The 13,722-nt window shown below is 40.9% G+C and overlaps 1 protein-coding gene across 1 annotated transcript in view; it reads right to left on the bottom strand.

The window, feature by feature from the left end:
• Positions 1-8,667: 8,667 nt before the first annotated feature.
• LOC138896361 (uncharacterized) overlaps positions 8,668-13,722 on the bottom strand; it is a 28,188-nt gene continuing 23,133 nt past the window's right edge. The window contains exons 9-10 of the mRNA XM_070181166.1: positions 9,164-9,600; positions 8,668-8,992 (exon numbers count right to left, since the gene is read on the bottom strand). Coding sequence (XP_070037267.1) covers positions 8,668-8,992; positions 9,164-9,600 — 762 coding nt within the window. The remainder of the gene's footprint in view (positions 8,993-9,163; positions 9,601-13,722) is intronic.

Here is a 13,722-nt window from a genome sequence, read left to right as displayed (position 1 = left end):
AGAAGAATTATATGTGAAAAACATTTATTTGAAGGACTTGATTTAATTGGGTGTACTTGTATTTTTTAATTGTTGAGTGATATTAATGGTATTCTTGTTGTCTGATGTGCATATCATTGGTTGTTCCATGTTGTCCTATTGTTATTTGTTTTCTATTATTTTGTATATTATATTGCACATGTTATTACACTAGTGAGTGTCTTGACTGTACCTCGTCTCTACAACATTGAGGTTAGTCTTGATACTTACTAGGTACCGACCGTGGTGTACTCATACTACACTTCTGCACATTTTTGTGTAGAGCCAGGTATTGAAGATATCGGACTTGAGCAGAGTTAAAGCGCGATCATAAGGATTCAAGGTAGAGCTGTTTGGTCGTCGCAGTCCCTTGGAGTCTTTTCATTGTATTGTACTGTTAATTTGTAATCAAATAGTATTGTATATTAGGTCCTCGTGATCATTGCATGTATTTAGTTAGAGTTCATGACTCAGTACTACCAGTCTTGGGAGGTTGTGTATTGTAATTATTTCCGCTATTAGATTTTAATTCAAAAAACAAATGGCTTCAAAATGTAATAGAAATCGGCTTACCTAGTCTTAGAGACTAGGTGCCATCACGACTCCTGTGGTGGGATTTTGGGTCCTGACAACGTCTTGGTTGTGGCAGTATAGGGTGCTTCAGAGAAAGTATGGTGGTTGATGAGCTTATGGGCTACATGGTTTGTGCTAAGATTTATCTGTACGGAGCTTTACTTTTGGGATCGTCGTGTACAAGTAGGGCGGAGTATTATCCCAAGGAAGAATTGAGGAATATGTGAAGAAATGGTCAGCTCGGCAGTGCTGGGTCAGCATAACAAGTGAAGAAATTGGCCTTTGGAGAGATAATTCTCCACCGGTGCTTGTGGCAAGTCTATGAAGAGGGCAAACCAGCCAATGCAACACCACTTACTTGGGCTCAGTTTTTAGAGATGTTTTTGAGTGAGTTTGTTCCCCAGACTCTATGGAATGCGTGGCGTACAGAGTTTGAATGGTTGCGTCAGGACACTATGACGGTGTCAAAATATGCCAACATGTTCAAAGAGTTAGTCCGTCATACTCTTACTTTGGTTCCTATAGCTAGAGAGCAAGTCCACAAACTCATTAAAGGACTCAGTTATGATCTTAGATTCTGTATGACTCGGGTGCTACAAGCTGATACTTCATTTTAGCAAGTGGTGAAAATTGCCAAGATGTTAGAACGTGTTTGAGGTGAGGAAAAGGAAACTAGGGAGACCAAGAGGTCTCAAGGTTCTGTAGAATTCAGTGGATGCTACTCTGCAGCTATAACTCATTATGGCGGAGACTCGAGTAGTCGGTCAGCTTAGATCACGCATCAGATTACACGGGGTGCACCAGTAAGTTCTTTTACTGCATCACCGGCACAAGATTCCTATAATGGTTATTCTAATTATCCGGCACATACTCAGTATGAGCAGGAGAACCCGCAGAGGGGTTGTTATGAGTGTGATGGTACTAGGAACATCATGAGAGATTGTCCCAGACTTGGGAGAGACATATTACATCAGAGCACTCAAGCCACGAGCTCCATTTTAGTTGCTATTCTACCTACATATTCAGTTAGGGGTGGAGGACAGGCGGGTAGAAGGTATCCGAGAGGTGGAGGCCTGGCCCGTTGATATAATTTCTATGAATTGGATGAGGCCGTTACACTAGATGGTGTCGTTACAAGTATGATTTAATTCCTAATAGAGGAGCACTATTCTTATTTTGATTCGATTACAATTTTCAAGGTGATATCTCCTTTCATGCTCCTTATATGGTGAGTTTCTGAATTTGTACTCTACTCTCGTGTTTATCCCTGTTGGGAGAGTTGATGGTGTTACCCCGTGTCTATTATTTTTGTTTTGTACACTATTGAGGGCTATGAGTCCAAAAGTGACTTTTTGTTACTCACTACAATGGGGTTTGATGTAATTCCGGGATAATTGATTACAATTTGTGAATTATATGCCCTACCGGTATGGGGGTTCATTATGTGTTGCGTTTTTGTTTAACAAAAAATATTTTTAAAGAAGAAAATGGAAAGATTTCGATTGGCACGATGTGCATATTACTTGTGATTCAGAGTAAAGGAAAGAATCCTCGCATTTTAATATGATTTGATATGTTTAAACCGGGCTACGTGCCACAGTGGAAGTTACATCAGGATGAGATCCTTGTGATGAAAATTTATGTGTTTAAATTCTCCCTTGTGAAATTAAATTTGTACTATAGTACTGAAATAGAGGCATCCCTGTTAGGCTTATTTGATAATTCTTATATATGTTTCTCTGTGCATAATTTTCCATATTTATGTTATAATTATTGAGTTTTAGCCTACGAGGTGGGTTCCCAAGTGACATTAAATGTGCCACATTAATTTGGATAAATAATTATGAGGCCTTCATGCCTCCCATCTCGTTGTCAGTATTGTGAAGGTTTGAAACCAGACATTTCTTAACATGAAGTTAATTGACGATGTTGTAATTGGTGATGAACAACTATTATGACCAGATATGTAGTTCTGGGCGTATGCATATTGCGATAAGTTACGTGGTTGTACCGTGCGAGTGTAGGCACGAGTTGCTATAGCCGGTTGAGACTAATACCGTGTGTTGATATGAAAATCAAACATTTTGAAAATATTTGGATTGTAAGAAATTTGGTTCTAAGGTCTATGGTAGACCAGAGAAATAATATCAATGGAGATGGTAATGCCGGACTTATGTTGATCGGGGTGACGTGGGATCACCCACGAGTATATGTGTAAGAGTAAAATCAACAATTTGATAACCTCAGAATAATTCTTAGCACGTTCGAGGATGAATGTTTGTTTAAGAGGTGGGTGATGTAACATCTCGACTTGTTATTTTGAGAATTAGCGTCCCTTTCAGTGGCTTAAGATCTCGAGCAGTTTCGTAATGCGTATTATAACTTGCGTGTATGGATGAGTTTGGTTTTCAGATGATATGAGATTAAATTGAAAGAACAATTCTCATTTTTTTAAGCTTAAGTGAAAAGAGTTGACTAAAGTTTTACTTTATTGATATCGAAGTCGGAATCCGATTCTCAAAATTTGAATATGTCTGTTATGTTACTTATGACTTGTATGAAAAATTTGAAATCAATCGGACTTGATTTCATAGATTTCGACATCTAATGTATAAGTTGGAATTCGATAGTTTCATTTAAGCTTGAATTGGGAGGTGATTCGTGTTTTTAGTGCTGTTTGATGTGATTTAAGGCATCGACTAAGTTTGTATGATATTTTAGGACTTGTTGGTATATTTGGTTGAGGTCCTGAGGGCCTCGGGTGGATTTCGGATGGTTAACGGAATTTAATTTGGATATTTCTAGAATGTTTTGACGTCGTTACTTCAAGAATAAGTGGTATCACATTAAGCAAATGAGCTCCAAATTTAGTTTTGATTGAATTATTAGATTCGTATTGAAATTACAGAGCCATAGCAAAAAGAACCGTCGAATTCAGACATCGTATGAGAGAGTTATGCCCATTTCCGGGCGAAATAGAAAAGATTTTCCATCGCAAATGTCACGACCCAATTTCACCTATAGGTCGTTATGGCGCCCAACATCACAGTTAGGCCAGCCAACTAGTGAATTAAACATATATTTATTCTTTTAGAAATTTTTCGAGTAATTAAACTCTTCTTACTTGCAAGATCTAAGAAAATATGAAAGGTTGTGAATTAAACATATATTTATTCTTTTAGAAATTTTTTGAGTAATTAAACTCTTCTTACTTGTAAGATTTAAGAAAATATGAAAGGTTCTAATTAAATAAAAACCAAGAAAAAAAATAAATCAAACCCCAAATTCTACCAGTGTGTGTGCCAAGACCTGGTGTCATAAGTATATGAGCTACTAGTAGATTATACAAAATTTCTAAATGTTGTTTGAAATGAAATAGACAGAATACAAATAAAGGGAGAGGCACTAGTTGCTACAGAATGACGCAGATAGGAAGATCACCACTAGGCCTCGGGGTAACGTGGATGCACACCGGTAGGACCACCTAAAGCTCCTGTCTCAGATCCTGCACAAAGAGTGCAACAAGCGTAGCATGACTACGTAAACAACGTGTACCCAGTAAGTATCAAGTCTAATCTCCAAGAAGTAGTGACGAGAGGTCGACTTTGACACTCACTATGGGTCAATAATATTAAAATAGAAATATTTAAATAGACATGATTTATGTGAATAACAATAATTTTCTTAACAAGCGGAAATAAATAATTCTTTCAAATTCAATAAATTCCAATTAATCATTTATCTTCACTAGCTGCAATAAAATGTTAAGTCATCGTGTAATTATTATTATTAAGCACGATTTATGCCGAGGTCGTTCGGCCAGGTCCAGAGTGTCGTGTACACTGCCGAGGGACGTGCAGCACGATTCATAGATGCATCTATACTGCCGAGGCATTCGGCCCGCTCCATAAGAAAGGTGGGCATTTTCTTATGAACCTCCGGAATGAGAAGTTATCACAAGGCTAACACATAAGGATGTACAATTTCTATCAACGGTCAAGTAATTTGCACAAAAATTCAAGTATGCGAAATTCCGATCATTTATTATTTCCTCTAACAATTTCAAATATTAATCCAGTACTCTAATTAATAAATGATGCAATTATTATAAGTAATTCGTGATTTGAGTCCTAAACTACCCGGACATCGCATAATTAGTAGTTATGCACGGATTCTCATCACCTCGTGCGTACGTAGCCCCCCACAATTAGCACAAATTATTAATTTAAATCACCTATGGGGTAAATTCCCTCTTACAAGGTTAGCCAAAAGACTTACTTTGTCTCAAATCCCACTTTCCGATCACAACATCGCGTTTAAGCCTCAATTCGATGCCGAGAAATCCGAAACTAGCCAAATGTTATATAAAATAATTATTACATGCTTAAAAATTCAAAATTAGAGTATTAGATTAATTACCCGAACCAAAATGGGAAGATTCCTAAAATTCACCCTAGGCCTACGTGCCCGGATTCCGAAAATTTTCGGAGGAAATGGTTATCCATAATCTCAAGAACTCAAAAATATAAATTTCATCCCATTCCATAACCATTTACGTGGTTCAAATCTCATTTTTATCTAAACCTAGGTTTTTCATCTAAACCCTAAATTTCCACAATTTACATGTTATAATCTACCCATAATCTATGTATTTAACTCACAATAGGTAGAATTAACTTACCTCCAAGTTGCTAAGTGAATACTCCTCTCAAAAAGGTCCAAAATCGCCTAAGAATGGAGGAAATATGGCCTAAAATGGTTGGGCATCATTCTTTTAAAACGTTATGCCCAACAACATTATCGCACCTGCGGAGGTACTACCGCACATGCGGAAAAATCCTCGCAGGTCCGAGTTTCCCCCACCTGGCCAAGCTTCACATATGTGGCCTAAGGACCGATTATGCGCGTCCGCTTTTGTGATGCTTCTTCCGCACCTGCGGCCCACGCCGCTTCAGCACCCTCTTCCTTCCCACCTGCGCGCTCGCAGGTGCGCCAAAAATTTTGTTTATACGATCCCTGGACATCCCTGGGTTGCGAGCTCGCACCTGCGACTGGTCAAGAGCATGTGCGATTGCAGCAGAAGCAGGAAGCTTCAACTGCTACTCCAAATTCCAAAATTGGCCCGAGCCTCGTTCGGTTAGCAACCGAGGTCCCCCGGGGCCCCGCCTGAACATACCAACAAGTTTGAAATCATAAAACGGACTCGCCCAAACCCTTGGAACATGTAAAACAACATCAAAACTAAGAATCATACCTCAAACCAAATTGATTTAACTTAGAATTTTCAAATTCTTCAAACTTACTCCGAACGCGCTGAAACATACTTAAACTACTCGGAATGACTCCAAATTTTGCATGCAAGTCTTAAATCACCATACGGAACTATTGCCAGACTCAGAATTCCAAATGGACCTCGATTACGCCAAAACCTGCTCCAAACCAAATGTAAATAACCTTAAAACCTTCAAATAGCTAGTTTTCACTATTAAGCACCGAAACACTCCCGGGTTGTGCAAAACCCGATTCGAACATACGCCCATGTCCAAAATATTATACGAACCTATTGGAACCGTCAAATCCTGATTCAGGGATCGTTTTCTAAAAATGTTGACCGAAGTCAAACTTGGCCTTTTAAAACAAAACTAAGGAACCAAGTGTTCCGATTTCAACCCGAACACTTCCAAATCCCAAACTAACTATCCCCGCAAGTCATAAAAAAGTAAAAACACATATGGGGAGTCTTATTTAGGGGAATGAGGTTCTAGAAGGCAAAATGACTAGTTGGGTCGTTACATTCTCCACCTCTTAAACAAACGTTTCTTCTCGAATGGATTTAGAATTATACCTAAAGTGCTGCACAAATACGGATATGAGCTCCGCATGTCCTCCTTGGCCTCCCAAGTTGCTTCCCCGACTAGTTGGCCCCTCCACTGGAATTTTACTCCAGAAATCTTCTTGGACCTCAACTGACGAACTTGTCTATCAACAATAGCAATTGGTTCCTCTTCATAACCCAAGCTCTTATCTAGCTGAATTGTGCTGAAGTCTAACAAATGTGACAGATCGGCATGATATTTTCGGAGCATAGATACATGGAAAATTGGATGAACTCCAGATAGACTGGGCAGCAAAGAAAGCTCGTAAGCAACCTCCCCAACTGTCTCAACACCTCAAATGGGCCTATAAACCTTGGGCTCAACTTGCCCTTCTTCCCGAATCTCATGATTCCCTCATTGGTGAAACCTTCAAGAGAACTTTTTCACCCACCATAAATGAAAAATCACACGCTTTCTAATCCGCGTAACTCTTCTGTCTGGAATGTGCTATACGAAGTCACTCCTGAATCAACTTTAACTTTTCCAAGGCATCCTTAACTAAATCAGTACCATATAACCTAGCCTCACCAGGCGCAAACCACCCGATGGGTGAACGACATCGCCGACCATACAAAGCCTCAAATGGAGACATCTCATTTTTGGATTGGTAACTATTGTTATAAGCAAACTCGGCCAAAGGCAAGAAACGATCCAACTGACCTCCAAAGTCAATCACACATGCCCTAAGCATATCCTCCAAGAGTTGAACTGTCCGCTCCTACTGCCCGTCGGTCTGCGGATGAAAGGCTGTGCTGAGCTCTACACGGGTCCTCAATTCACTCTATACTGCTCTCCAGAAATATGAAGTAAACTGAGGGCCTCTATCTGATATGATGGAAATTGGCACATCATGCAACCGAACTATCTCCTGAATATAAATCTGGGCCAACCTCTTTGAAGTATACGTAGTCACAACCAGAATGAAGTGTGCCGACTAGGTCAACCTGTCGACAATGACCCAAACTGCATCAAACTTCCGCAAGGTTCGCGGCAACCCAACTTCAAAGTCCATAGTAATGCGTTCCCATTTCCATTATGGTATAGTCATCTGTTGAAGTAGGCCACCTTGGTTCTGGTGCTCATACTTAACTTGATGGCAATTTAGGCACCTAGCTACATACTCAACTATGTCCTTCTTCATCCTCCACCACCAATAATGCTGCCTCAGGTCACGATATATTTTTGTGGCACCCGGATGAATAGAATACCTAGAATTGTGTGCCTACTCTAGGATCGTTTCCCTTAGCCCATCTATATTAGGAACACATAGATGACCCCGGAGTCGCAGAACATCATCTTCGCCGATAGTAACCTCCTTGGCAGCACCTCGTAGTACCGTTTCTCGAAGAACTAATAAGTGTGGGTCATCAAACTGGCGAGTCTTGATCTGCTCAAATAGTGAAGACTGGGCAACAACACATGCAAGAACTCGACTGGGCTCTGGAATATCCAACCTCACAAGTTTGTTAGCCAAGGATTGAATATCCAAAGCTAATGGCCTCTCCTCTGCTGAAATAAAAGCCAAACTACCCATACTCTCCGCCTTTCTACTTAAGGCATCTGCAACTACATTTGCTTTGCCCGGATAATACAGGATAGTAATATCATAATCTTTTAGTAACTCAAGCCATCTGCGCTGCTTCAAATTTAGGTCCCTCTACTTAAACAAATGCTGCAAATTGCGATGATCAGTGTAAACCTCACAAGACACCCCATAAAAATAATGCCTCCAAATCTTAAGAGCGTGAACAATCGCAGCTAACTCCGAATCATGTACCGGGTAATTCTTCTCGTGGGGTTTCAGCTGACGTGAGGCATATGCAATAACTCGCCCCTCCTGCATCAATACACAACCCAGGTCAATGCGTGAAGTGTCGCAATACACTTTATACATCCCTTAATCGGAAGGAAACACTAACACTGGTGTTGTAGTCAATGCTGTCTTGAGCTTCTGAAAGCTCTCCTCACAATCATCGGACCATCGGAACGGAGCACCCTTCTAGGTTAATTTGGTCAAAGGTGCTGCAATAGATGAAAAACCCTGCACGAACCGACGATAATAACCTGCTAAACCTAGGAAACTCCTGATCTCAGTCGCTGAAGTGGGACGATGCCAATTCTAAATTGCCTCGATCTTTTTAGGATCAACTTTAATACCCTCGTCCAATACAATATTACCCAAAAATGCTATAGAGTTTAGCTAAAACTCACATTTGGAGAACATATCATATAGTTTTTGTTCCCGCAAGGTCTGAAGCAACACTCTCATATGGTGCTCGTGCTCTTCCTTATTGCGCGAGTAGATCAAAATGTCATCAATGAAGACAACAACAAATGAGTCAATATATGGCCTGAACACCCTGTTCATCAAACCCATAAACGCCGATAGGGCATTGGTCAAACCGAAGGATGTCACCACAAACTCATAATGACCATATCTAGTCCGGAAAGTAGTCTTCAGAACATTCGAATCCCGAATCTTCAACTGATGGTTCCCCGAGCTCAAGTCGATCTTAGAGAACACCCTAGCACCATGCAACTGGTCAAATAGATCATCAATACGCGGCAATGGGCACTTGTTCTTAATGGTAACTTTGTTCAATTGGCGATAATCAATACACATAAACATAGTTCCATCCTTCTTCTTCACAAATAATACCGGTGAACCCCAAGGCGATACACTCAGCCTGACGAACCCTTTGGTTAGTAACTCCTCAAGCTGTTCTTTTAGCTCCTTTAACTCTTTGGGATCCATGCAATATGGTAGGATAGATATAGGGTGGGTATCTTGAGCCAAGTCAATACAGAAATTAATATCATGATCTAGTGGCATGCCTGGAAGATCTGAAGGAATTACATCGGAGAATTCCAGGATTACAGGCACTGAATCAATCATCGGAGTCTCTGCAGTAGTGTCCCAAACATAGGCCAGATAAGCCAAACAACCCTTATCAACAATGTGTTGAGCATTTAGAAAGGAAATAACCTGATTAGATGCACTGACAGACGAACCCTTCCATTCCAATCTAGGTAACGCTGGAATCGCCAAGGTAACAGTCTTGGTGTGGAAATCTAGGATGGCATGATATGGAGATAACCAGTCCATGCCCAGGATGATCTCGAAGTCAGTCATCTGAAACAGCAGAAGATCTGCTCTAGTTTCATAACCACAGAATGTAACAATGTCGGACTAAATCTGATCCACAACAACAGAATCGCACAGAGGAGTGGACACATAAACAAGAGTACCCAAGGACTCACGAGAAACACCTAGGAAATGAGCTAATAGAGATGACACATAGGAATATGTAGACCTTGAATCAAATAATACGGAGGCATCTTTACCGCAGACAGAAATAATACCTGTGATCATGATATTTGAGGCCTCTGCATATGGTCTGGACGGAAAAGCATAAAATCGAGCTGGAGCGCCACCTGGATGGCCTCCACCTGGCTGGCCTCCACCTATAGGATGACCTCTACCCACCAGACATTGCACCTCTGCACTCTCTAAAATATCGAAACCACTTATCTCTCATATCCTGCTCTCGGCTACGCTGACGCATACCCTCAATCCTCTGGGCTATCTCCACAACCAGCTCATAAGAAGTCCCCATATCAACCTCTCGGGACATAGTGCCTTGAATGCCAATGTGCAAACCCGCAACCAACCTCCGTACTCTCTCCGCATCAGTAGGGAGTATCATAATTTCATGGCGAGACAACTTAGAGAACCTCACCTCATACTCGGTCACTGACATCTAACCCTGCTAAAGCTGCTCAAACTGAAACCGTAACTCTTACCTCTAGGAGGGTGGAATATACCTATCCAGGAAAAAATGGTTGAACATGCCCCAAGTCATGGGAGGAGAATCTGCTGGTCTGCCAAGAATATAGAACTTCCACCACCTACGGTCCCTGCCCTCCAGCTGAAAGGTAGCAAAATCTACCCTATGAGACTCAAATATCCTCATGTTGCACAGTATGTCCCTGCACTTATCAATGAAGTCCCGGGGATCCTCATGTCGCTCACCCCCAGATACAGGAGGATGTATCCTAGTCCATCTGTCCAATAGCTTCTGCGGCTCGGCGGCCGTAACTGGTCTGGGCTCAGGTGTAGCTGCTGCCATCTGGCTGGGCTCCACCCACGGGTAGTGCACCCTGGGTCTGATATACAGCAGCTGCTTGCCCATGAGCATGTGCGGTAGAGGTCTGTGCTCCCCCACCCGCCTAAGAAGTGAATGGGTTTGCCAGAAATATACCGGCCTAAGTCATAGTGTCCATGAACCATAGCATACGACCCATGACCTCCTGCAATCCCGGTGCGGATGTGAAATCCACTTAAGTTGGCTCGGCTGCGGGCACCTCGCCCTGCTCCTCGATGATAGGATCCTCTACTGGATCCACAAGTGGCATAACTAGAACAACTATGGGACGTCCTCGTTCCCTACCACGCGCAAGAGCCCTCCCTCGGCCTCTGCCCCTGCCTCTAACAACAGGAGGAGCAGCTCTTCCCTGGTATGGAACCTCCGTAGAGCGCGTTCTCACCATTTATGAGAAAATAAGTGAAAGATACTTAGTACTACATCAACTGCACGATAGGAGATAAAGAAAGGTACTTTCCTAACACCCTATAGCCTATCGAAGATAAGTACAGACGTCTCTGTACTAATTCGCAAGACTTTATTAGGCCTAGTCATAACTTGTGAGACCTACGTGAACCTAGTGCTCTGATACCATGTTGTCACGACCCAATTTAACCTATAGGTCGTGATGGCACCCAACATCACATCTAGGCCAGCCGACTAGTGAATTAAACATATATTTATTCTTTTAGAAATTTTCCGAGTAACTAAGCTCTTCTTACTTGCAAGATTTAAGAAAATATGAAAGGTTGTGAATTAAACATATATTTATTCTGTTAGAAATTTTTCGAGTAATTAAACTCTTCTTACTTGCAAGATTTATGAAAATATGAAAGGTTCTAATTAAATAAAACCCAAGAAAAAAAATAATTCAAACTCCAAATTCTACCAGTGTGTGTGCCAAGACCTGGTGTCACAAGTATATGAGGAACTAGTAGATTATACAAAAATTCTAAATACTGTCTGAAATAAAATAGACATAATACAAATATAGGGAGAGGCACTAGTTGCTACAGAACGACTCAGAAAGACCTCGGGGTAACATGGATGCGCACCGGTAGGACCACCTAAAACTCCTGTCTTAGATCCTACACAAAAAGTGCAGCAAGCGTAGCACGAGTACGTAAACAACGTGTACCCAGTAATTATCAAGTCTAATCTCGAAGTAGTAGTGACGAGAGGTCGACTTTGACACTCACTATAGGTCAATAATATTAAAATAGATATATTTAAATAGACATGATTTATGTGAATAACAATAATTTTCTTAACAAGCGGAAATAAATAATTCTTTCAAATTCAATAATTTCCAATTAAGCATATATTTTCACAAGCTGCAATAAAATGTCAAGGCATCATGAAATTATTATTATTAAGCACGATTTATGCCGAGGCCGTTTGACCCGGTCCAGAGTGTCGTATACACTGCTGAGGGACGTGCGACACGATCCATAGATATATCTATACTGCCGAGGCGTTCGGTTCACTCCATAAGAAGGGAGGACATTTTATTATGAAACTCCAGAATGAGAAGTTATCATAAGGCTAACACATAAGGATGTACAATTTCTATCAACGATCAAATAATTTGCACAAAAATTCAAGTATGTGAAATATGAGTCTTTTATTATTTCCTCTAACAATTTCAAATATAAATCCAGTACTTTAATTAATAAATGATGCAATTATTACAAGTAATTCATGATTTGAGTCCTAAACTACCCGGACATAGCATAATTAGTAGCAACGTACGGACTCTCGCAACCTCGTGCGTACATAACCCTACACAATTAGCACAAATTATTAGTTTAAATGACCTATGGGGGTAAATTCTCTTTTACAAGGTTAGAGAAGAGACTTACCTTGTCTCAAAGACTACTTCCCGATCACAACTTCGTGTTTAAGCCTCAATTCGATGCCGAAAAATCCGAAACTAGCCAAATATTATATAAAATAATTAATACATGCTTAAAAATTTAAAATTAGAGTATTAGATTAATTATCCGTCCCAAAATGGTAAAATTTCTAAAATTCACCCCGGGCCCATGTGCCTGGATTCCAAAAATATTCAGAGGAAATCGTTACCCATAATCTCAAGAACTCAAATATATAATTTTCATCCCACTCCAAAACTATTTTCGTGGTTAAAATCTCATTTTTATCCAATCCTAGGTTTTTCATCTAAACCCATGATTTCCACAATTTAGATGTTATAATCTACCCATAATCTATGTATTTAACTCACAATAGGTTGAATACTGACTTCCAAGTTGCTATGTGAATACTCTTCTTAAAAAGCTCCAAAATCGCCCAAGAATGGAGGAAATATGGGCTAAAATGGCTGAGCATTGTTCTTTTAAAACGTTCTGCCCAGCAGCATTTTCGCACCTGCGGAGGTACTACCGTGCCTGCGGAAAATTCCTCGCAGGTGCGAGTTTCCCCCACTTGGACAAGCTCCGCATCTACGGCCTAAGGACCGCTTATGCGATGCTTCTTCCGCACTTGCGGCCCACGCCGCGTCTGCGCCCTCTTCCTCTGTACCTGAGCGCTCATAGGTGAGCCAAAAAATCCGCTTCTATGATCCCTGTGCATCCCTGGCTGGTCCGCTTCTACGAGCTCGCACTTGCGACTGGCCAAGCTCATGCGCGATTATAGCAAAAGCTGGAAGCTTCAGTTGCAACTCCAAATTCCAAAATTGGTCTGAGCCTCGTCCGGTTAACACCCGAGGCCCCCAGGGCCCCGCCTGAACATACCAATAAGTTCGAAATCATAAAACAGACTCACTCGAAACCTCAGAACGTGTAAAACAACATCAAAACTAAGAATCATACCTCAAAAAAAATTGATTCAACTTGAATTTTCACAGTCTTCAAACTTACTCCGAACGCTCCTAAGCATACTTAATCTACTCGGAATGACTCCCAATTTTGCGTGCAAGTCTTAAATCACCATACGAAAATATTCCCAGGCTCGAAATTCCAAACGGACCTCGATTACTCCAAAACCTACTCCAAACCAAATTTAAAGAACCTTAAAACCTTCAAATAGCTAGTTTTCACTATTAAGCGCCGAAACGTTCTCGGGTTGTCCAAAACTCGATTTGAACATAT

Source organism: Nicotiana tomentosiformis, chromosome 7 (genome assembly GCF_000390325.3).
Source record: "Nicotiana tomentosiformis chromosome 7, ASM39032v3, whole genome shotgun sequence".
In the NCBI taxonomy this organism is placed as follows: Eukaryota; Viridiplantae; Streptophyta; class Magnoliopsida; order Solanales; family Solanaceae; genus Nicotiana; species Nicotiana tomentosiformis.
Note: the sequence above shows the minus strand (reverse complement) of the source record. Positions and strands in the feature narration are given on the sequence as shown.